The 27,110-nt window shown below is 34.8% G+C and overlaps 1 protein-coding gene across 3 annotated transcripts; it reads right to left on the bottom strand.

The window, feature by feature from the left end:
* MBOAT1_1 (Lysophospholipid acyltransferase 1) lies at positions 1-25,607 on the bottom strand (the record flags this gene model as incomplete). 3 transcript variants are annotated; one of them, XM_051209926.1, is made up of 12 exons in its annotated part: positions 1-873; positions 2,227-2,382; positions 3,992-4,431; positions 11,276-11,472; positions 15,290-15,393; positions 17,143-17,241; positions 17,959-18,049; positions 20,916-20,948; positions 22,834-22,984; positions 24,988-25,104; positions 25,137-25,476; positions 25,512-25,607. In XM_051209926.1, the coding sequence occupies 9 exons, from the start codon at positions 25,283-25,285 to the stop codon at positions 4,425-4,427; spliced, it is 948 nt and encodes a 315-aa protein (XP_051075412.1). In that variant the 3' UTR covers positions 1-873; positions 2,227-2,382; positions 3,992-4,424. The 3 variants fall into 3 exon arrangements, with proteins under 3 accessions (XP_051075412.1, XP_035587491.1, XP_051075413.1); XM_035732475.2 differs by lacking the exon at positions 3,992-4,431 and having other exon boundaries at positions 25,137-25,298; positions 25,331-25,476; positions 25,512-25,553; XM_051209925.1 differs by lacking the exon at positions 3,992-4,431 and having other exon boundaries at positions 17,959-22,984; positions 25,137-25,604.
* Between the last annotated feature and the right edge of the window lie 1,503 nt (positions 25,608-27,110).

Genomic DNA, 27,110 nt, shown 5'->3' with positions numbered 1-27,110 from the left:
TAGACTGCGTCTTATTTTATTATCTTATCATATGCCAGTTTTGTAAACAACAAATTGTAATGTGTTAACCACTAACACACAAAAAAAGTAACAAAATAGTACATGAATATCAGGAGATAAATTTATACATAAACACATATATATATATATATATATATATATATATATATATATATATATATATATATATATATACGCTCTTTTACAACTTAAACAGATATAAGTAGTAACAAAATAATAAACATACATTGTGGACAATGAATAATGAAGAACAAAAAAATAAAACCAAACAAGAAAACATACTTTTGAGGTCAGTTGTAAAAAGCTGGGGATAATAAAATGACGCCATTATTAATACTAATGAGAATAGAGTAAATGTAGTATGATATGAAGAATATTGGCTGACAAAACGCACATGTATGTGTGTGTTCATATGCATGAAGGGTCTTATTCTGTTTGTTATTAATAATAATAAATAGTACGGAAAATCGTATTATTATTATTATCATTAACAATAAAGTAACGTATATGTTGAGACTTAAACGGAATTACTTTAAGTAAAAATACAAATATAATAGACAAACAAATAACCTGTATTTGTTCTTCATAAACACGGAATAGTAATAACATTGAAAAAAAAAGAAAAGAAAATATGATTCATCAGCCGATATCATCGGCTCATCCTTACTTTTCCTCTATTATTACCAAGTACATTTGTGAATATATGAAGAATATTTATTTAAAATTCTTTTTTAAAATCCATATCATCTTATCATTAGTTTATATTCTTATATTTCTCCTGGTTTACCACATAATAAAGGAACGCCAATAATTAAAGCCAATGGTCCAATATGTCCAATAAAGTGCATTTGTCTGAAGAATTAAAAAAAAAAAAGAACAGTAGAGAAAAGAGAAGAGAAGAAACATTAGTAGTGTATACTCTACGATCATTAATATCTAATTAATGTACTAATAGAATAGAATCACTTTTATATTATGAAAATTATACAACATTAGTGATAAATAATAACAATATTGAAACTAATGCTTAATCGTTTGATTTATCGAATGTTAAAGATCAAAATCCGGAAGTAAATCAAGTGATTGTGTTATGTCCCGATAAGCATAATGAATGGTAACTTTTGAGATCCATTTATGGACGAATACTATACGCATATTTTTATCGTATAATTGTTAATTAACTAAACTATTCATATTCATGTCCCTCTTATTATGAGCTTTATTTTAACTTATGAACTATTATTATATGATTTACCATTCTTGAATTATGCCCAGTCTATTAATTACTACCTCACACATTCACAGCCACATTTGGCCAAATCTTGTACAAATGTTATTTCCCATTTTATGGTAAGATGTGGTCTGTCCGGTTGGTATATATAAATAAATGATTCATATCGCAGAGACTGACAATTGTGTTCTGGACTTAACTGGCTGGGCTAGGCAGGAAGCAGGATCGATAAGTACTCTAGACTGCTCGTACGGGTTTTACGCGTCGTTGGTCCGATCGATAATTCACTGCTCTCTAATTGGCGGCATTGTTACGTTATACATTAACAGGACACACAGGCCACCAGTTATAACAACTTGAGTTGGGGAATTGCCAATACCTCAGTAGTACATAAAATATTGATTCGACATCCCTTTGATCAAATTACTTTGACTGTATAGATTACCTTCAAAGAAGAATCCTTTAGAGTGATGTGTCCACAGTTGATTAAATGCTTCTGTATAGAACTAGTAAAGCCGGATAGTGTTCTGAGATACGTTTGGAAAGTGATCGCTTTGTGCGACCAATGTAATCTAACCCGTAAATTATTTTCATCCTTGTAATTCTTTCCTAACTCCTTGATTATTCCGTAACCTCATTTGATAATAAGAGTCTCGAATCATGAACATAAATAATTATTTATTGTTTATTTGAATATATATGAATACTTGAATTTTATTTACTAACATAGCCCCCACTCCACTTTTAATCTTTTCAGTCACATACCAGGTCAGGGTTACGTATAGGAAGTAGGTATATAGAAATCTAATGGTGGAACCAAAATAAAAATCTCCACTTGAGCTAGGAAATGCTCAACATTTCAAAATCGAATGAATTAATACATCAGCTGCATATAACAATACGTGGTAAAATTACAAATGAAATTTCAACGACAATAACAATATAGACTTTTGTATATATATAATTTAACTAACCTCCAAAAATGCAAAACTTTATCAGTAGTCAATAGAAGAAACGGTACACCCAAATAATTTAAGCATAACATAGCGCCTAAATTAGTTAGTACATTATAGAAACAATGTAATCCAGATGAACGAAAAAAATACGGCCGGAGATGTTTTCGACAAACTCTACATAAATTTTATTTTGAAAAAGAAAACACAATACATTTTTGTTTAAATGGTCAATTTATGAAATAATTTGGAAGTTAGAAAATTTTGTAATGTCAATTCGTCAATTAGTTCGTTGAATGGAATTTTACCTGAATATTATAAATCAGTAATAAGTAAATATTCTGGTAGAAGATCAACCACTGAAAAGCCAGAGGGTAAAAGTTGTTTCTTGTTAGAATTTAAGAAAAGTCAAGGTATAAGAGAAAGCAGTGGCAGATAACACATGCGTTACTGTGTTCGCATAGCACAACCATTAGAGTGAAGTAGTATTCAAACTGTGTATTACTTTGGAAACTTAGTTATGAGTAATATCCTAATGAGTAGGCAAGGAAAATAATGATTGGTTGTTTGCTTCATCAGATTAGCAGGTAGTCTGACAGGTGTTAGATAAGTCATATATTCCCCTACCCATATTATTATTGTGATTGTTGTCGGGTTTTGGTGTGGAAATATACTTACGTTCTAGTCAGGCTAATCACGTGCTTTGACCTGAGTTGTGTTGACGTCCTGTAGAATAGACACTGGGAGTGCATTTAGTGCAGATATTGATCCAGGGCAAATTAGCGCCCCATTTTTGTAGACGGGAAACTGAGCGTCATGACACACCCGGTGTGACAGGAATGTACGATACTATTAGGTCAAAATTGTTGAACAACTTGAGATGCGTTTGAGTCTGAAGTTGCATGATTTGATATTATATTAACAAAATCTAGATCTTACTGAACTAACACGTAACCATTACTTTGAAGCCCCTATCCGCAGTTATTCACCTCAGCAACAGCTCAATTTGAAATAAAAAAAGTTGGAGACCCTACTAACGAACAAAACATGCCATAGCGAATATATCGAACACAATATTCATAAATGACTATAGACTATTGGTTGCCTAAACAGCATGACCATAATGTTTCGAATTGATAGACCAAAAAGAACGAATACATGTTTGAAGGTATGCTATATTTAAGTACAAAGAAATAATTGATGAGTATAACTTTTTTTAATGCTTTGGTGGAAATCCGTTGAATATACAATTCTTTATTGGGTGTATTATGTTTGTTCAGTCCAGATTACTTAATAATACAACAAACTAGAAGAATAGCCAATGTAGTTATTTTGTGAATATTTTTTCTGTTACAGCCAAATCGATTCACAATAATGTAATTTTTGTTGAATACATGATCGTATTTTCATGTTATTGATTCATTCCCCTGCATTCAGTTAACTGACAAATGTTATGATTTTCTAGGATCTATTTGGTCAGCAAATGCAATATAGTTTTATGAGTAAACTATTTATTCGATTTCAAAAAGTTGGATATTTATCGACCACACTATTTACCATAGAATTTAAGTCAGTCAATCACAAAATAGAACTTGTAGGTATGTACATCGGTTCATGTTGCCACACCCGTTAGCACACCGAGATGAAATTGTCAAACCAAATCACAGAATAGTAGACATACTAACAGTATCAGTGGTAATAGAAAACATTACGCATTGAATACACAACTTGAAAAAAAGTATACATATTAGTGAAATAAAATTTTTAAAAATTATGAGGAATTTACAATCTTAGACATTTATGATCAAACACCAGTAACATCCGAATATCTTCTATTTTTAATGGTCATGTTTTACACTCATAAAATAGGACGGAGCGAACTGACAGATATCTCGCTTACACCCCAAGTGACGCAAGTTGGCAAAAACCAATTGAGTCTACTGAATTCGTGATGAGATTTCGTCAGACACCAAACTTTCACGACTGATGAGACCACCGAGATCAGTAAAGCTTTCAATGCGTTCAACTACTTAACACCTTATCACCAATTCAGGCGATGAAGTAAACCACTCCCGAAGTAGCATTTTACATTTGCAGAGAGATGCACCCCAATCATGCTTGGATTGTTGTTTAAGGTCTGAATTTTGTCAGCGTCTTCACAAAACAGAACTAAATCATCTGCGTATTCCAGGTCAGAAAGTGAATCTCCTGGTAGAAGATCAAGCCCTGAAAAGTCAGACGATGAAAGTGTTATCACTAAAAGCATGTCTATGACAGTGTTAAATAAAAATGGAGAAAGAGGGTAACCTTGAAGAACACCACTTGAAGTAACCAATTTTGATGACAGTTCGCCATTAAGCTCTGACTCGACCAGAAGTTTGAGTAGGGTGTCTGTGCAAGGTTAATGTAATTCTTTGGTGCACCCTTCAATGACAGATACTGCCATAGAACCTCATGATCAATGGAGTCAAACACAACATTTAGGTCAAGGAATACAGCTATAATTGGACGTCGAAAAGTATTTCTGTGTTCCAGAATCTGTCGAAGGGTGTATAGTTGGTCTATACACATACTTCCAGGTCTGAAACCAACCTGGATCTCTCAAGCTTTCTCTTCAAGAGCTCTAGTTAGATATCGAAGCATTATTAAGGTTAACATTTTAGACACTAAATTAGTTAAACTGATTTCTCTGTGACTGTCACAAGGTGGGTTTTGTCCTTTCTTATAAACTGGAGCGATCAGCAACCACTGAGACCAGTCCGATGGGGGGGGGTGTATGTCTAATCCCCAGATTCAGGCAAAATTTCAGTAAATTTAACTACTAAAACTGGACTACCATGCTTAAAAATTTCAACGGTTAGTCTATTAGGTCCTGTTTTGCTTGAGATTATTGATAGCCTTTTCAACCGTACGGAGTTGGAGGACTTACATCATAGAACAAACAATACGCTAACAATATAGAAATACAGATTATATGAACTTATATTGTTAAGATAGGTACATGTATATTGTAATATGAAAAATAAGTGTTACATAATTTCGTATAATATCTTAATTATATACATATATATAATTAATAAAGAGAGAATCGAAGTTCATTAAAAAATCAATCAATAAATAAAAATTACTAATTTTTTTTTAAAAAAAAAGTCATGATAATCACTATGCTGGTAATACCAAAGATAGTTTACATTAAACAGAAAATATTTCTCTTTATAGGTTATCATTATCACATGATGTTTATTCTTTCTACTTTTTTTAAATTTAATCAATGAATGACCTTAAAAGAAAAATCACCCGATAAAAAAAATAGAAGAGAATAACCATTAGAGAATAAAGGATAAATAAAAGAGGAAACAAACTAGATAAAACTTTAAGCATATATACACAACTGTAGATTGAATCTGTCATAGATTGATTTCGATTGTGAGGTACTATTGAAAATTATAAAATACTAGATAGCTATTTCATCTTAGTGAAAAGCTTCTTAACAGAATGCATCTATGATTCGACCGTGGATCGAACTCAGGATCTGATGACAAACATGTAACCAGTAAAATCAGTGGATCAGTGTCTAATTGTAACTTCGATCTTTTCACGGATATAATGCACCAATTATCTAATGTCATTGATGGCAACTGTTTCACATCCAATATTTTCCAAAACTAAAAATCACGACTTCTTATAATGTTTCTCCACACCAACCTTATGAAGTGATTAAAGTTGGAAACGTGAAACAGTGGATTTTAATTTGGCAGTTCAGAAGTTAAGTACCAACAGCTAGATCTAAAAGTTTAGAGTTTGGATTATGAACGTAATTCAAGATACTCATACTAGGACGAAACAGCCATGTATACCACTACATGGTTTCGGATAGTATCCGAACTGAAGTAAATCCGTGATGAATATATATGATTATTAAAATCAGCTAATCTTTTAAAAACCAAATAACAAGTGATGTGGACAGGGAAACAAGAAACCCTGACAAATTACGAAAGCTATTTTTCGGGACGTTATTTCATTTTATTCAAAGCTTGTAAAATACTGACATTTATTTTTGTCCCTATTTTATTCCACAGAACATGAGCTTTCGTTCGGTGTGTCATTCATTGTCATACCCCTTTTTGTTTCGAAGCTATTATTATTTAAACATAATATTTTGCACCTTATTTTCTATCCTAATTTCGAGTTTTGGACATAATTGTATTTTCACAGATTGAAATCATGAATCAGTTGAAGCTAGACCACCATGAAAAACCTGGAAGCATTGGAAGGCCGTTTCGTCCCAGTATGGGACTCCTCAGCAGTGCGCCTCCACGGTCCCGCGGGATCCGAACCCAGGACCTACTGGTTTCGCGCACGAGCACCTACCCATTAGACCACTGAGCCGGCATCCAACGGTGTTAATGTCTAACTTCAACCAATCCACGAAGTTGCACCACCGTATGCCATTGTCTTCAGTGAGCTGATATCTCACAGCAGACCTGGCTGAACTCCACTGGTAACGGCTTCCCACTAGAACTCTAGGAGTATCTCTTGAAGCCAGTCACTAGTCAGCAGATGATTATCTCCACAAACCCCTTCTGATAATAATTGTACTTTTCCAAATTATTGTACGTTGTGGTCAGGTAAATCACCTATTTATTCATGTACCTTTTTGCACTAATCTGAATTCAGAGGTTTCACAGGAAATCAGGATATCGCAATACAGCCAATAGTGTTCCAACTGTCTTGTCTTCTCTCATTCGCGTGCTTGCCAGCCAATCTGGTGCTAGAATGGTTTTCTTCTCTCTACCCCACCTCGAACTCACGCGTACTAGTCTCAAGGTTAAACCGATCGGCTTATTGCGTCAAGGTCTTAATCTAGAGTAGACAGATCAAGGTCATAACAACAAGTAAGAGGGAAAAATCAATTATCATGAATTTAATGCGATGACGAACTGATCTCAGTTGAACAACTATCGGAAACCAGGAAGCACTGGGCAGTTGTTTCGACTTTGTATGGGACTCCTCGTCAGCGCACATCCACGACCCCACTGATATCGTCAATTGAAAAATAACTTTCTGACTAAATCATTACTGCAACAGCGAACATGACCAGTCATACATTACTATACAGTCACTCGGTCATAAAGAAGTTACAAACGTGATTCAGAATAAGTATTCATATATCAGATCAACACATCCAGAGGTGAATTGCAAAATATAACGCGAACAAATAGAAACAGAAAACTAAACATGAAGATCGCAGTTCAAAAAGCACAAATGGAAATTAGGAGTGATAGGCGCGAAATAATATTATGACACACGATCTCGAGGGAACTAAAGGATGAGCTCATTTAAGGTACTGAGACTGGTATTATCGAACGAAAGACAGGATAACTATAACAAAAGTCTACAAAGTTTGAAATGTCAGTTACTAATGTAGGAACTGAAACGAATACGCATCGGTTTGGGTTTCCACATCTTATATCAGCACATCAAGACAGGAAATTAACAAGATGAGAGGTAAAGGGGAATAATTAATTTCAACTGTAATCGAAACCTAAACATAAGAAACATAATTCGAAAGGAGCAAGAAGATTAGATATAACGCAATACTCAAGATATAAAGATTAAAGAGTGATTTCAACTGTACTCCTGCGATCGATTTTCCAACATATTACAAAACATTCCTAATAACTGATTACAGTTATTGTGGAGGCCCAAATCAGAGAGTCTACAACTATTCACATTAGCAGTGGATGACTTCAGTAACTTATGCCATTTCGTCAACTGTTCGTTACTGGTCTGTTTTAAATCTATTATAATACCAGTCACATTTGTAAGTCGGGTTAGGTTGTGATCAAGTAAACTCATATTGATATTGAAATAATAGGTTTGTAGCTTACTTCTACCTAATTTTTTTCTCATGTTTTTCGGAAGAACACTGAAAGCTTCACGACTAAACCACTGAGCTCAGAGAACGAAACTCCACCAAAGTTTGGCCAGGTTCACGCAACATATGTTGTAAAACCCTTAGTCGATGAAGGTTCATAGTAAGGACAATCAATATTTTCTGAATACTAAACTGTTCTTTCTTGCTGAAATTGTTCACTACTGCTACTAGTATGACTGTTGGTTATGGCTGCAAAAGAACTGCTTTCTACTACCTAGTAGACGGAACTAATAGCGAGTTCCACAGAAGTATGAACAAATAAAGTTTGTGTGAAACACCATAATACAGAATGTGCCAACATTAGAATTTAACAAAAACAGCCAAAAGAAATGTTTGTTCTAGGGTTATTTTTATGCAATAATATCAAATGTGCTACAATTTTATCCATTTTATCGAAAACTAGAAACAACATACTTCTATCAGTAATTAACCACTATCCCTATTCAACCTCTCAAGGAAGGTGTAGAGGCAGAAAACATAAAAAAATTGTAAATAAGTACACTTATCAAAAGTATCGTTCTCCTTCCTAATTTTGTCAAGGATAAATATCAGCCGAAGGACTAACACAGATCAAAAACTAAACACTTATGTAACTCTAATCTGGAATTTGTTAACAATGTGCAACCATGACTTTAAGAGGAATTTAGCTAAGAACTTTTAAATCACATGGTAAGCATATCGTGAGAATCACAAAAGGAAAAAGAAAGAGACGGTCTTATAAAATGTTTCTACAAAGTTTACTTGGTACATTCTTCGAAAAAGTCAAAATGATTACAAATGCGGTCTGACAGGGATTTGTTGAGTAAATAGTAAACATAAGATGGATAATATTGAATGTATTCAACATAATACACATAAAAAGTTTACTTGATAAAAGCTATAATTATCACATGTTTCTAACATAACCTATAAATATTTAGAAGGAAAGCTCTGTTATAAATAAATGTACTAGAAGAATGAATTTTAATATAGATGAAATCAATGATCTTACTGTTTTATTATGTAATAATTCATTTTGTTATTATTAGTATTATTCATTTACTATTGAAACCACCCATTTTGAGTGTATAAAGCTAACTTCTCAACACATACAAATTATGCATTCATCTCAACAATTTTTACACTCACATTAAAACCTTATCAAATTCAAGTATGTCAATCTAGTCGATTTGCAGTTAAGAAAAATAATAAAATGATGAATTGATCTTATTCTCAATGTATCACATGCTATTCTCAACTGTGATCAGAAAAAAATATATAAGAAGGATATTCAAAATGAACAAGACAAACACACATTTTGGTAAGACACATTGTTTCGATATCTGATAAGTATATTTTCAAGTACAGTCTTACAATTGGAAAAAAAAGTTTCAAAACAATAGTTACCTTTTTCCATGCACTAACATTTTATTGAAGCGTTAGGTTATGGGTAGTGTAAAATACAAGAAAACGAAAGAGAAAATTGAAGAAGCCCATTTTTATCCAGCTTAGAACTCATCAGTTGAATGTAATTACAATCTATTGTTGATATGATAGGCATATTGAAACTTGAACCAACTATCTACTGCTTTAAATATCAGAGGGCTCTATTCAAAACATCGTCCACTAGTTAAACAATTATGATCTATATTATTATATTTGTCATAGTTTGTGTCCTCCAGTAATTGATATTTACGACTAATTATTATCAGTCACTACACTATAAATATTGCTTTCCAGTGAATAAAGAAATAGTTACAAATGATGCCTCAACTTGTCTCCTACACAAATACATACTAGTTTTAATTTGGCAAGCATGATCATTTAAAGCTATCTGACTGGGAGACAAGAAAGTGATCTTCATATGAAAAGTGTTAATTGATATTTTTATTTTACAATTAGATAACTGTGAAATCTGACAATTGTTGATCAAACATGATTATATATACACATATACATATCACTTTTATTAATTTGTATCATTTCGAGACCAAATAACTAGATTTCTATCATGTTCTTTGTAGGTGGTACACTTATAATGGTACACTGTCGAACGGGGATAATCATAGTAGTTCTACGTGCAACTTGCTTAAACTTCCAGCTCGATTATTTCCTAACTTTGTAAATGTTACAAATTTTCCGGTTTTCGATTCATTTTAATTGACTAATAGTTCATGTTAACCGCCTAATATATAGACAAATGTTTTGATCGAAACTTCCTAATCTAATACAGATAAATACTGATAAATTCAAGTTGAATTATCATGATCATTGATGCATTTTTCTTCTCAAAAAGTGCTTGAATTGGAATTCATGCATCAAATATATCACGCAACGGAAAAAAAAAACAAGTCATTAGAGTGAAAATGGTTAGAAACGTTTGATATTGCATGAAGGACATGATTTTTCATACATATAATTCGAATAATAATAGGTTAAATGGATATTAAAATGAAATTTCGCTGTAATATAACATATCTGCATTGAAAATTCTTCGATACAATTAAAATTATGGTTTTGAATAAAATGACTACTACTATTACTCAATAAACATAAGAAGTTTAACTGTGAAACATATCTTCATATATATATATATATATATATATATATATATATATATATATATATATATATATATATATATATATATAAATATATATAGACTTCGTCAAGATTCTCTGTTTAAGTCTCAAAAAGGTTTGATAGGAATACTTTTGTATTTATTTGAAAGAAAGATATCCACCTAGAGAGGAAAAAGATCAGTTGAAGTTGCAATAATACACAACCAAGATGGTTTTAGTACGAAAATCTGAATGTATATTCAAACCAAAAGGGTGAACACATTTATAAGTAATTTTTTACAAAAAAAATATTATATCTGGTAAAACGTAAGGTACAACTGATAGATAGAACCATCAAGTGAAACAGAACCGATAACTCCATGACATGAAGTCAATGTCGTGTGACCAGAAAACACTTTATTTATGCTCCGTATGTATGAAATAGAGAGAGCACACTAATGAATATCAAACTAGAGAAAATATTAGCTTTGCAATTCTTAGAGTTTCACAATCAAAACGAGGTCAATATGAAATTAAATCGAATATAACAAGTAAACTCTTCGTTACCACTTCAAAAAAAGCTTAAACTAACCTTCCTGTCACTGTGATTAGAGCTGCAGATACAAAAACTAGATAATAACCTGGATAGAAACCATGCCACATGGCTGATGCAACGAAAACTGCCCAAACAGCATAACGTTTTGGTACACGATCATATATACATTCACGTAACCAACGTGTTGTTGCTGTATTCCAAGAATCTATGATTGTTTTTGTACTTGTACCAAGCTTAAGAAAATATAGATAATCATTTCCTCATAATCAAATACATAAACTGTTTTAATATACTATAATCAATAAAATTAGTTCTAGAAAGAGAAACAATAGTAGCACGTAAAGTGAAGCACGTTTCAACAATGATTTGAAAGTACTTTTAAACGTGAATTGATATTAACAGAAGAGTAGCTAAAATTACGTAAGCACTGAATAGGTGCTCTTCGCTAAATTAAGACTTCACAGAAGTGTGCACCTACAATGTAACACCATATAAGGTTAAAGGAAAGATCTATACACCTCATGACAAACACAATACGTTGAAATTAAACTATGATGATCAAAACGAGAAGACAAAATAAAGATTCAAGCAAAATACTCAAAATTGAAGGTCAACAAAACAAACAACCAGTTATACATGAAGAACTTCTTACAGATCATTTCTGTCTGAAATTTGTTTTGATGATATTGTCTAGAAAGACAAGAAAAGCTACTGACCTAAACTATCCAACTTAAAGAACACAAATTCACCAGAAATATTTAACTCGCTTAATAAGAATCAAATAATTGTAGCAAATTATTGTGATGAGAAAAAATTTCTTTACAATTGTTTTATTTTTATTTATTTAAATACATAGACATTGGTACAAGGAGGCACCAAATACATATGCGCCACACAGATCTCATTTGATATGTGTGAGGGCTGTGATACTGCCCGGGCGCCCAAATCGAAGCAGGTGGTTTTCTTAGGGGGCCACACTCAGAGCCTTTGACCTAAAAGTCTGATCCACAAGACAGTGGAGCAACGTCAGGTGACGCAGTCACATAGTAGTCAGTGACTAACAATAGGTTTATACGCCATTTGTTCCCTCAGGATCCTGGAGCCAATGTGCACTATTTGTTTGAAATCAGGGTTTTCAAACTCCCCTGTACAGATCCTCCATGTCCCCCGACCCGGTTAAAGCACCGAACATTCGCTTTTCGTTCTCTCAATTTTGTAGATAACACCCCCGCAACGGGAAGACAGTGAGTAGGACTACCCTGGCAATGGTTGCATATATGTGGCCATGTGAGAGCATTTCGAGTGGGAGAGCTGACTCTCCTCACTCTTAGCCATACCAGGGCATTTTTAATTGTACACAATTCTCACAAAACTATTATGATTATGGTGACAAAAAGTAATAAAAATGGTAATAATAATATTATTGGGGTATTAGCAAATGATTGTGTCAATTTTCCCTATTTTTAACAAAACTAATAGTTAGGCAATAAACAGTTACACTTATAATCAGTGATAATTATAAAGGATAATGATAATAATAATGATTTTTAATGAAATACTGAATATCACATATCTACTAATTAGCATGAAACGAGTGATTAGGTAGTGTATTCTTAACTACATTACAATAAGATAATTAATCAATAGACTGACTACATAGAAAACTTTTTATTGTCATAATGTCATCAGTGTCCGTAGGTACGGTATGAGCTTTGCACCTTCGAAGTGCAAAGTACTTCTACAAGACTGGAAGGATTCTAATCCTGTACTCACCCTGGATGGTGAGCTGATAGAAGTAGTCGAGAAGTTCGTGTATCTGGGTAGCTACATAAGTGCCGGTGGGGGTGTGAGTGATGAGATCAATGCACGTATAGTGAAAACCAGAGCGGCTTATGCCAATCTGGGCCATCTTTGTCACCTTCGTGATGTTAGTCTGGCTGTAAAAGATCGGATCTACAACGCGTCGGTGAGAGCAGTTTTGCTCTATGCTTGTGAAACCTGCCCTCTCTGAGTTGAGGATGTTAGACGACCCTCTGTGTTCGATCGTCGTTGTCTCCGAAGGATTGCTGACATCCAGTGGCAACACCATGTTAGTAATGCAGAGGTTCGGCATCGTGTGTTCGGGCACAGAGATGATAATTCAATTGGTGTTACCATCTTGAAACACCGACTTCGGTGGCTTGGACATGTTCTACGAATTTCGTCACAGAGAATTCCACGTCGTGCATTATTTGCCGACTCTGGGACTGGTTGGAAAAAGCGGAGAGGTGGTCAGTGCATGACATGGTGTCGTGGCATGAAAGAAAGCTGCAAAGGACTGGCTTGTGTTGGTCCTTCACGACTCCCTGGTTGGAGTCTGAGAGATGATGCAACACAGTGGCTAGAGACGTTATCAGATATGGCTCAGAATAGAAGCCAGTGGCGATCCTGCTGTAACCTTCTTTTACTTTCTTCATAAAAAGTGGTTGTGTCTTCCTTAACTGAAAGATTTCTTCGGATTGTGCCGTTCCATTTCCCCATTTTTACCATTGTTATTATTACACCACCTTACATCAGTCTCTTTGTTATTATTCTTTTTTTCTTCTTTTTTTCCCTTCCCCTTAAATTCTCATTGCTTTGTGTGGCGCATATATATTGGCGCTCTCTTGTACCAATATTTATGTGTTCAAATAAATAAAATAATAAATAAATAATGTTATCAGTTGATCCTATTAATAGTAGTACAAAAATGGGTAAATGATAATCACACAGTTGCGTTTACTTCTTAATCGTTAGAAATTGGATGCATTTTGTAAATAAGTAAAATCCAAGAACAAAAAACGACTGAAAACTTATACAGTAAAAAAATAAAGGAAAGAATTTTTATCCATATCTTATTGATCTATTTTTCGAAGAAACCGTGACCTGAAGATTATTTACTGGTGCGATTCAATAACGTATCTAAATTCTACTTCAGTCAGTCAATCACAACGTAGAACTTGTAGGTATGTACATCGTTTCAAATCACCACACCCGTTAGCACACCAAGATGAAATTGTCAAACCAAATCACAGAATGGTAGACAACTAACAGTATCAGTGGTATTAGAAAACATTAGGCATTGAATACACGACTTGAAAATAGTATTTAAATTAGTGAAATAAAAACAGAAAAAATTATAAGGAATTTACAATCTCAGGATTTACGAGAAGACAAAAAATGGATGCACCTGCTCTATTCCAAACGATTTTTAGCCATTTCATTCAAGGTCTCTAAACACTGGTTACAATAATCACGCGGAACCCAATCAAGTAGTCTATACTTATTTACATGGTCAATTCCAATTGTCAGTGACTTCATGGATTGATGTCATGTTTTAGTTTGGCCGCCTCAAGCCTTCTTCCATACTACTCCTGCACTAGAAAACATCGCCTGTACGGTATCGATTCATATAAGAACGTGACGGATCTTAATAATCAAGTATTGTTGATGGTAAAATAATTAGATAATCACTGAAAACTATAGAGCATCGGGTAGTCGATTCACACATACTAGTAATAGATTTCTCAGTAGTGTGTACATTTGACACTAAGATTTTGTGGTGAATACATTAATTACACTTTGAGAACACCACCATTATGTTGATATTCAACAGATCATAATCTAAACACATACACAAACTTGGATTTGTCCACGATAATCCAAGATTATATTTCATTTTCATTGGTGATAATTATCTCGCATTTGATATAAAATATTTTAAGTTTCTTTATAACATTCATCGTCCTGTAAACTCGAATGATTTATTTATTATTTATTTATTTTAACACATAGATATTGGTACAAGGAGGCACCAAATACATATGCGCCACACAAATCTCATTCGATATGTGTGAGGGCTGTGATACTGCCCGGGTGCCCAAACTCGAATGAACTATTCATAGAATTTCATAGATTCGATTCACGTAAATTGTACTGTTCATCTTTTCATAATCAGAACCATTTTGCCTACTAAATACTTATTTATTGACAGAATATGTAAATATCTAACAAAGCAAGGAATGTCCTTACCTCAATAGGCAAAAAGTAAATATTAGTAGCCAGACGATATTCCGGTTCGCCTTCACTATTAAATCCAGAAAATCCAAAACCTGCGACTAAATTTGATAGACAACCTAATCAGGAAATAAACAAATAAGTATATATATCACTCGTCATACAGATGCATCAAGTCTAGGTAATTCACATAATGTTATTGATAAGTCCATAACTGATTCAAAAGTTGGAATCAAGTAGTTTAATTTATTTATTTGAACATATAAACATTGGTACAAGGGGGCACCAAACACATATGCACCACACAATAACGTTGAGGCCAGTAGTAGTTATCACTCATTTGTGTGAGGGATGTGATACTGTCCGGGTGCCCAAACCGAGGCAGGTTGTTTTCTTGGGGGACCACGCCCGGAGGCTTCGATCTAAAGATCTAATCCACAAGGCAATGGAGCAACGTTAGGGGGCGCAGTCTCATGGTAGCCGGTGACCAACATTAGGTTCATACGCCATTTGTCCTCTCAAGGTCCCGGAGTCTATATGCATCATCGGTTCGGAATCAGGGTTTTCCAAATAACCTAGATGGACCCTCCGTATCCACCGGCCCGATTAAAGCACCGGACATTCACTTTTCGTCCTCTCAATTTCGTAAACAACAGTAACGCCGAGAGAAGACAATGAATAGGACTTCCCTGGTAGTGGCTGTATATGTAAGGCCATATGAGAGCATTTCCAGAGAGCTGAAGCTGTCTACCCTCAACCGTACCAGGGTATTTGGGAGCTGAATCAAGTAGTAATATTAAACAGCAGAAATGCAACTGGATGCATTTAACAAAGTATATATTAGGAAGAATCATATGAATCCCACGAATTTCTACTCTAGATCTTAGATCCTGAGTAAATAGAAATTTAACCGATTCGTAATTGTGTTCTAAACTATAGCATCAGTCAAGAGTTGAAACCATGACAACTGAATCGTACCAGCTCATAATAATGAAATATATCATTAATGATTGGTCACTGGCCAGCAATAGCTAACGTCAAGCTTGTCTACTGAAAGTAGAGTCCTGTCGATCAAATTGCAGTAAGGTTTATAAGTATTAGCGTTGCGATATCGCGTACACTATATTTTGATATCAATGGGTTGAAGACAATCGGCACGGTCTGTGTGATTTGCGACTCTTCAGCAAGACACGTCTGCAATATTGAGAGGAGTGATGTTCAAAACGTGAGATTCAAATGACAAATATGCCTAAGGTTTAGTTATGTTGACTTCATCTAACCATTTAGCATCAAAATACATATCTATCTTGAGGTAATGTATGAAGCTCAAGTGAACGCTATTGTTTGTATGGTGTTCTCTGAGTGAGACTGTTTAATTACGGGGCTTTCATTGTCGTTCTGGATAAAATTAACTACCAATTATGTGTAATATCAGTTCTTTCTGAAACATTTGTTCCTGATCAATTATTTTGATAAATTTCGTTGTCTTCATTTGTTTTCCCTTTTATGGTGACTGGCTTGATTGGTTGACTTCTTACATATAGGTTATAAAAAAACTGGAAAGCTCACTTTCACATGAAGTAGGCACTGATGATTTTGTTCAGAATAACAATGAAAGCCCAGCAATTTAACTTTCTAGGCCAGAGAAAACAACACCAACATACCTATCTAATGGATGTAGGCAAATAAAGCTTCTGAAGTACCTATTTCTTTGGTCCAAAAGTTCATAACTGGAAAATTAATCTAATGTTTAAAATACAGTATCAAAGTTACACACCCAACTCTCAAAGTAAAATAAGAAAAAAAACCGAGACAATAATTAAGCAAAGTCCACTAGTCACCGTGAAGTGAAAATTAATAATACTTACTAAGAGTCCAAGCAAAATAGAACTTTTGACGAAAACCAAAACACGCGATTGACAGGTAGATAAATTTTTGAAAGTAATTCTTTTTTGCAAAACTTTCAGCTGATGGGTAAAAAGAAAAGAAAATACGTATAGAAAAACTATAAATCACAATCATAATATAAAATCAAGACGACAAGTGCGAAAATACTTGAAGGACTCTGCTGTTTCATTAAATGCAAAATATGTCACTCAAATCTATCATCACAGTTACTTGATTACACGCTTTTAGGACCGACTATATGTGACATTAACTGGATGTAAATAAATTAGAACACAACGAAACGTGACACGATCGTACAAACATTGAGATTGTTTGAATAAATTCGCATGGACTTAACTTTCCTTAAACAAATAACTTCCTGAAAACTGTGAATTTCTCTGACTGTCATTTACATTATTTCACCATAAATACCTTCAAAGCATTGTTGTTCACGTATAGTGAAGCTACCAAGTTACTAAGTTACTAGATATAGTATATTGTTTTATGAAGTACTGAACTTCTATCAACTGAAATGATGATAGAAAGTATTGGATACACTTAGGTACAACATACTCCGACGTGTTAAGCTAGTTAGTGTAGGGAATAGGATTGGAAAACTATTTTCAACCTATTGAAAAATATTTTACTGTTAATCATCACCTAAATCAGTCGTAAAACAGAATGCAAAAACGCTATGACGGAGGTTAAGGACTTATCGTTAGTGACGTCAGGAAACAATATTTATAACAATAATGTAACGAAATTGATACATATATATGAACTAGAAAGTGGCTTACACAGAAATTCCTCGGGTTTAAAACTATGAAAGGACCATAAGACTAATATAGTATGAAGTAGTAGAAGTTTCATCTGTTTCCATTTCTCTGCCTAGAGAAAAATAGGAACGAAAGGAAAAGTAATTTTCTTAATTAGAAAAAGAGAATGTAAATTTTCATATATTGGACATTAAATAAATCGCATCATACAGTTATTTATTACCCAGACCACGGTCTTATATGACTTTTTAGGACAAGAGCTATCATAACAACTAACACTAGCCACTCAGTCATTATCAATGTAGAGTCTGTCACAAATGTCCGTTGGCCCATGTTGCCATATCACATTGTCAAGACGAGTTGAAAATAGAAAGATCAGTGGCAGAGGTCGAAATAATGTAGTGGTGATGATAGGATGAAAAACTAAACATTGGTAATATGGTTTGGAAAGAAAGTGGAAATGTAAGTATGAAGGGATACTGAAATTCATGATTGAGAAGAAGAATATATTTTGCTATTTCATTCAAAGTTCCCAACCACTGGCTTTGTCCAACCGCCGGTGACTTTATGGGTTGGTTTCATGTCGTGGTTCGGACTGCCTACCCCTCTTCAAACTCTTAAACCAAAATTGCACCAGGTAATCAGTGGTTAGGTATACGTGACATGTCTTGAGTGCACCGCAAATCATGAAAACTTTCAATCTCACCAACCGACTACCCACCTTCGTCTAGTACCCTGTGCTCAACCTCAATGTTGCTTAAGCGATATATGAGTAATGCATTGAAGATAAATATGATCAAAAGCCTCCAACTTACACGTCTTCTAATTTTACAGCCACAGAGTAGTACAGAATGCAACACTGCTCAATAAACCCGAACTTCACTTATAAATAACATACTATACATAGTGGGTTGTTGGAAAGAAATCCGTAAGATATTTCAAAGCCACCGAAGCAAGTATTTCAAGATGACACTAACTGGATTATCGTCACTGTCCTCGAACATATACTTATGAACCTTTGCACACTGACGCACTGTACAACAGATAGATTTGATTGTCTTTGGAAAGTCTGGAAATCGATGTGCGCTGTATATTGTCAAGTTAGATACCATTATTATGGAAAATGTAATTTTTATTATGTTCTTTAGAATGTTTGTTGTATGTGATGGATCAATGGTTAGTCTACTTTAATTTCAATCAATAAAGAGGGTATCTGAACCGTGTACAAACTACTTTGGTTTAGAAAACTGAGTAGTAGTATCATTAGCTTTCACAGAAGTGCGACTCAAAGCCGAGTATACATACTTATATTTGGCGAATGAATTGCACTAGTTAATATATGCGGAGATCGAAGTTTGTGAGTTTACTTATTTATGTATTGCCATTAATTCATTGATTCTTCTGTACGATTATTCTTTCTTAATCCCAAGTGGCTGGGAACAATCTGTAAGAAGCTCTGGATATAAATTTCTGTTTATTCGGCACTTATGAGCAAGTTGTATCAGCAGTCTTGAAGGAACTAATATTTTTCATGAGACTCAATCTTACATCAATGAGTCACATTAGAAGATGTAATCACTAAAATAATCGGACTGTAAAACTAACCATATATAGAGTTGGCATGTGTAAAGTGATTAATTATCTACTTAGTAGTAACCAATATCATGTATTGTTTAGTACGTAACAATAATTGAATTCTATCGACATGAAATGTTTGATAAGAAAGGAGACGAATAGTTAGTACAATAAATCGATTTAATGAGTTTAGAGACATATAGAACGAATCGACTACTGTTATTTACTTCATGCTAAAATTATTAAGTAAAAATAACGAGAGCGTAGAGAAAATTTTAAACAATAGACGAACTGCTTCAGTTTCGACGAATACTTATCAGAAGTGGTCAATCAGATAGATTTATTGACAGGAACTTAACACTAAAACTACAAATTGAAAGATCAACGGCAGTTCAATAGAAAATAAATTTTAAAATCCTTGAGGAAGACTTTATACTCAGCTGAGCTTCGTATTGTCTTTATAACTCGGGCCACCATTCATGGATGTATCAAGAGTACACTTTCGTTTAGGGTCACAACGATGTGCATCTAGAAGCTTACTTGTTCTTGCGGAGCAGGTCAGATAGGCTGCACAAAACAGACCCTTTATAAACACATTGCAGGGTATTACTCGGTATGACTTTTAGGAGGGGAATTTAAAACACTGAATAGTTTAATACAGGAGCACCTCATCAACTTTGGCTACGTTGCCCCAAACAAATCTTCCTTCAAAATAATCTACATAATGGAAAGAATAAGATCAAAGGGAGGTCGGATTAAGAACTTACGTACTGCTGAGGCACTGGCAATTCACCAACTGATGCTTGAACTCTATTTAAAAGTAACATTTTCAAACATTTATACTTCCATGGCATTAATGTCATTTTCCAGTGTGCTTTAGTCTTGTTTATGTTTTGATTTCTATTTTGTACAATTCATAAACCGCAATCGTTTATTACTATCCTCTAATACTTTCTTATGATTATCATCCAATTGTTATTATGACAGAGTTTTTCATTTTTCGTCATACATGTCAAGTGGACAACTATCTTTTATAATTCGAGCCAGTAAATTATTTTCACATTGCTTTCTGATGTAATCTCTTTTTATCTTCCTAAAGACACATATTTGGCAAACAACTATAGACACAAATGTACAGTTTGAGTAAACGATTTCGTCTAGAAGATAATTCTCTTTACTGAATTCTTGCTATTTTTATTTAGTGATACAATGGGTTGCCTTAATTTTTTCATAACTTTATCTATTATACGGTAGATATGTTGAAACAAATAAAACTGTATGTAAAGTGGACAAATGTTCACAATCAAGTTTACTATTAATAGCAGTGCCGTACTACATACTTTTCTCATGATAACTTAGTTACAATGAAACAGTAATAGCTGGAACATTTTGCGCATACTTACTTTAGCGGAACGTATCGCCTCCTTGTTATCCTCCTAAATTTAGAAATATATATTAGGTGTTACAAATAAAATAGCACAACAAAACGTTAGGACACTAATAGTCAGCAAGTTCAACCCTAAAAATCTTGCAGAAACAGAATTCGAGAATCTCTAGGCAACACATTAAATATTTTACGGATTATACATGACTTAAATACGATAGAAGACTAGTAACTGCACACATGATCATACTTTATGTCTGTTAACTTGTTTAATGATATTTATCATTTCAATAGTAAACATTAAATGTACTGTATAAACATTTGAACACATTTTACTTTTTATTTCTATGTTATAGCTTACTGAAATGACTGATTGTAGGAATAATCAATTAGTGATATACACGACAAACTTCAAACCAAAGTTGCTACCTTGAGGTGGTCAGCAATGACTGTTGACATAATCCAATCGATCTAAATTGATTGGAACGCTAATCCGTTGATATTTGACCGCCTGCTACGTTAGCATAAATATTAGGCAAAATTGAACCTTTTAAACGACCCTATATGAAGTTATGGTTTATAATTTTTCTGATGATTATTAAATACTTAAACTTATATTTTTGTATTCCCGTACTTGCAAACTTTTGTTTGACACGCAAACTATAATTGCGTGTCATACATACTGGAAGTTACTGTTAATTTATCACGGACTTATCACTTAATTCTCTTCCATTTAGGGGACATTCGTGAAAATATTTCAGTTTCTTGATTTAGTTGATATGTGCTCGGGATTTAGTTCTATATAGGTGTGAGTGATTCATAAATTTGAACTGCACAATTAGAAGCCATTTACTTCCCGAATTGTATTCTATTCAGGCCATCGGAGTGTTGGAAACTGTATTCTGGATCAATAAGTCATCTAGTGTTACTCTTAGCTCTTATCTCACATTTATCGTACCATTAGTTAGCCGCAGGTCATTGGTACTAGATAGCCTCAGAGAGCTAACCAGTACTCGGATTATATCAATACCACTGCTCACTTGTCCTATGGTTCGATCTCATGGACCTCGAACAAACTAAACAATAAAATCTGTTTATTTTCTCAAATATCACTATCCCGAGCAAATTAATTGGATAGCAAGCAGCTACTTTGAGGAACGAGTGCAACAGTATACTACCATTACAACTGCGGAATGAAAGTAGTGAGATGTTCCCCAAGAATAACTGAGAATTCTGTCAATGTCACCTTCCTAAAATTTAAAAGAGAGGAAACGTAAAGCATTGATACTAAAAACAACACACTGCTTTTCTCCACAGGATTTCCAGTTTGGAAAATACGAGTCTTTTCGGGGTTTTTCGGAATCTGGTATATCAGAAACCACTTACAAAACGTCGTGGACCAATGACCTCAAGTAGCCATCCCTTAGGTACTGCAAACACGCTCCCAGGTGGACACGGCCTCTACTACTTACTCTCATTTTCCTTGCAGATCATTGAAGAACCATCCTACTTACGACCTTGACAGAACTCGAGTTCATACAACTGCTATTTCTTAAAACTGTAAACTAATTACTCCGGGGATATCAATATTTACGTCCGAAACTTTTGATTATTGACAGTAGTATAAAAATCTATTCTCTAACAGCAATGCTTAATATTGATTCTTCTATGGATTATTATGTGACTAAAAGGCATAGAGAAATTACATAGTAACTAACGGTTAGTGGAGAATATATTTCATTTGACTGACTAACTGACAACTAATTACCCACATGTATAGTGATTACCTTTACTGTAAGCGCTGAAAACATACTGTTACGACGAGTATCAAATTTTAAAAGACTTAAAAAGTGGATATCGATTTCGGCTAATTAAATTTCCAATTACTAAACTAAATGAACATAAATGAAAAGGCGACTACGCTTTGTAGAACTTACGAATCGCTTTTTATCAGTTTCATCGAGGAGCTGATCTGATTCTTGACCCTGAATAAATCTCATATAATCAGCAAAAAAACTGAAGGGGCCAATCATTACATTATGAAATGAGAATAAATATCCACCCAACTGGAGAAGACGAGGTCGACGTCTTAAGAAAATATGCAAAAAATAGTCAAAAATATTGAGTTCTGAAGAATTGAACAATTACTTTTATCACAAACCATTACTACATGGTTACAAGCTGAATCAACATGTAATTATTGCATTAAAATTAGCGTACTATCCCATACTTGTGGATAGTAGTACGTTTAATTACAGAAAATCTAATGTACCAAATCTATGTTGTTTCCAACAGTCTACGGAAACTAAAAAGGCAAAGATGACTATATATATATAATTTCACCCTTGTTAAATTCTTTTTAAAAAATTAATGACAGTATAGATTATATCTGGACTTGAACGTAATAACTTATACTTTCAAAAAACATATCTATTAAGTTCAGTCAAGCGTTAGATTAAAGTACACACAAGTTTCTCGCAAATTGACTGTGTTTGGATGTTTACTGTAACTACTCTAATGTCAGTGAAACTTCGGTTTAGAAAGACAAACACTCGATAAAAATCCACAACTCAGTACAAGAATGTTTTTATTTATTTATTATTTATTTCAACACATAGATAATGGTACAAAGAGGCACCAAATACATATGCACCACACAAATCTCACTCGATATGTGTGAGGGCTGTGATACTGCCCGGGTGCCCAAACCGAAACAGGTGGTTTTCTTAGGGGGCCACACCCCGAGCCTTCGACCTGAAGGTCTGATCCACAAGGCAGTGGAGCATCGTAAGGAGATGCAGTCCCATGGAAACCGGTGACCAACAATTGGTTCATACGCCATTTGTTCCCGCAGGATACTGGAGCCCATGTGCACCATTGGTTTGGAATCCGGTTAAAGCGCCAGACATTCGCTTTTCGTCCTCTCATTTTCGTAAACAAAATCCCCGCCACGAGAAGGCAGTGAGTAGGACTTCCCTGGCAGAGGCTGTACACGCGTGGCCGTGTGAGAGTACAAGAATGTACGAAGTGAGTTATTTATGCTTTGTATCGTACACCGTGCGAAGCGAATAGTAACAGTATACAAAACGAATGTATTGATTAGTACACTGAACCATAAGATGCGTATTTTGATAGTCAATCTTTATTCATGCGTGGAACCAAGAGGGAAAAATTGCATGTTCCATGCTAAATGAGATACTAAAGACACTGGATAGGCCTAAAGTCCCAAATATGGATTTTCGTAGGCTTTATCATGTCTCTAAACTTTACAGTTAAATCATGGGCAACATATATTCAGTCTATAAGTTAGGAGTAACAAAATGATAAGTTAGGGCCCCCAAATGCCCTGGTACGACCGAGTGAGGAAGTCCGCCTACCCTCTCGAAATGCTCTCACATGGCCACGCGTATATACCTCTGACAGGGAAGTCTTACTCACTGCCTTTTCGTGGCGTGGGTGTTGTTTACGAAATTGAGAGGACGAAAAGTGAATGTTCGGTGCTTTAACCGGGTTGGTGGACATGGAGGATATGTACAGGGGAGTTGGAAAACCCTGATTCCAAACCATTGGTGCACATGGGCTCCAGTATCCTGCGGGAACAAATGGCGTATGAACCAATTGTTGGTCACCGGCTACCATGGGACTGGATCTCATTACGTTGCTCCACTGCCTTGTAGATTAGACCTTCAGGTCGAAGGCTCCGGGTGTGGCCCCCTAAGAAAACCACCCGTTTCGGTTTGGGCACCCGGGCAGTATCACAGCCCCCGCACATATGTAATGAGATCTGTGTGGCGCATATGTATTTGGCGCCTCCTCTTATCAATATCTATGTGTTAAAATAAATAAATAGAAACAAACTATACGTGTCTAGAAAGATATCAACTAGAAAAATACACAACTTGATGTGGAATCGTTACTGAAGTCTCATGATGGAAAATACGCTGACATTCGAACTTTTTTCTACCTAGTAGACCGAAGGACTAAGATATCAGATGACTTTCTTAGTGAGTAATCCAAGATGCATACACAAAAATATACGACAGACATTTCATTTGCAACCTGCATTAAAACCAATTTGACAATAGACTCACTCAACGGCATGAAGCTTGTGGTATTCTTGGTCAGCTACTCCTTTCTTTGACAACTTTACTCCATCATTGATGTTAAAAGCCAAAGAAGACAGCTTTTGAGTTTGCACCATCAGAGCCCTGGAAACAATCTATCAAAAGTAGCGACATACGCAGAGATATCAAGTCGAGGGTTATACATGCACCTGTGAATATGTACTGAAGATAAATATGCCATTGAGAAAACTAAAATGCCATACTGAGCAACAGATGATGGAAGAAAAACCATCATCAAGTATGCCGGTATGGCTTGAGCAAGCATATGAACAACTAGGCTAAAAAGATTAAATTATTCGAAGGAAATTACGGTCCATAAACAAGATACATCATCAAAAATCCGCTGACAAACTCAAAAAGGTGACGGCGCTTGGAATTTTCTGTACATGGTGGTATGCATTTCTGCATTACACAGCCTGAAAGTAGCGTGAAAAGTTGACATATCACGAATGTCCACTAAATTTCGTATGGTCATATTATGCAAAAATTACATGTTCCGCATCAACGACAGAAAAGTATCGGAAAGCACTCATGAAAACAGGAAAACGCGAAAGACATAGAGCGCGGGTAAAGCAAACACAAAGTTTAGGTAATTTAGCTTCACTAAACGCATTCAAACGCCAACATTTTCAGATTCAGGTTTGTGTAGTAAGGATAGAAGGCGTACAGCCTATGTTATTCCTTCTCTACTTTTCTTTTGCAAGTGTCTGGTTTTCTCTTGAATGAGTCAATCGAAGGTGCGGAAACCACTGCTTCGTGTAACAGGTTTCAAGAACTTATGACTCGGTGTTAGAACCTGTAAGCCACGGGTATTTTGTTCGTTCTTGGCTTTTACGCTCGCCTTTTATGTCCTCTAATATGTACCGATCTACCGAAAAGGGAAAGAGAGTACATATTACGTCCAAAATCATTTCTTATTATTCCATGCATCAAAATCAGATCACCTCATAAAGCTTTCCAAGCCGCCCGGAGTTCCGAAATTGCATGAGAAGCTGCTCTCGTTACGTTTTTCGGGATAAGTGAGTAATCTTTTAAACAGAAGCTTGTAGCCTGAACTCACTTTTCAAGCTTAGTTTTCACCAAGGTTGTGTATATTGTAGTGTAAAGTAGTGTGTATATAGTAGTATGTAACTCAGTAAATGTTCGTCTTAAAGCCCAGAGGGTCCCAAACCAGTTAGCTGAGACCTCCCAGCAATGGCAGTTCCCCTAAACTGTATCTATCAACCTTTGTATCCCCAAAGTGCATGCAGACACATTTTACCGTGTTGGTAAGCATCAGCCACTCTTAAGACAAGTTAACCAATTTATTTAAGTCTGCCTCTCCAGTCATTACTCGCCAGACTTTTACATCGTCAGAGTATTATAACATTGAAGATAATACTATACTTTGGAGTTCATTTACGTGCAGTATAAAAAGTAAAGGATTTAGGACAGAACCTTGAGTTACTCCACTAAGCACTGGTGTCCAGGTGAATTTACTCGAATTTAGTATTACTTTCTGTCCACGACCTACCGAAAAATCCTTAATCTATTTTAAGAGAGGTCCGTCAATGCTAAAACTTTCTAGCTTCAATAACAGTCTATTTGTTGCCACATTGTCAAGTGCCTTACTGAAGTCTATGTAGACGACATCCACTGAGTTTTCGTTGTCTAGAGCCTTTAACCCTTGATCCGTTGCTATAAGGAGGTTTGCTGTGTAAGATAAACCCTTTCTGAAACCATGTTGTTCTCTGTTTGACAAGTTGTTGGTTCTTACAAACGTCAATATGGTCTTTTTGACTATTTTTACAGTATTTTAACCAAGACACTGGTGAGGCTGAAAGGTCTGTAGTTCGATAGAAGTTGTCTTGGTCCTGTTTTATGTATGGGAGTAATGATTTCACCTTGGTCAAGTAACATATTGGATATCAGTTAGTGGGGTTGCAGTATATTGTGCAATTTTTCTCAGGGTTTTGGAGTGCAGTTCATCCGGCTTTGTTGACTTTCCCATGTACAATGTGCTAAGAGCCATAAATACATCGTCTCGATCAAAGTCCACGGTGAGCAGTCGGTTTGTTCACTTAGTATTTGGGTTTAGTTCATTGTCTAGA

Source organism: Schistosoma haematobium, chromosome 1, assembly GCF_000699445.3.
Source record: "Schistosoma haematobium chromosome 1, whole genome shotgun sequence".
In the NCBI taxonomy this organism is placed as follows: Eukaryota; Metazoa; Platyhelminthes; class Trematoda; order Strigeidida; family Schistosomatidae; genus Schistosoma; species Schistosoma haematobium.
The sequence above is the reverse complement of the archived record's forward strand: the minus strand, read 5'-3'. Positions and strand labels throughout refer to the sequence as shown.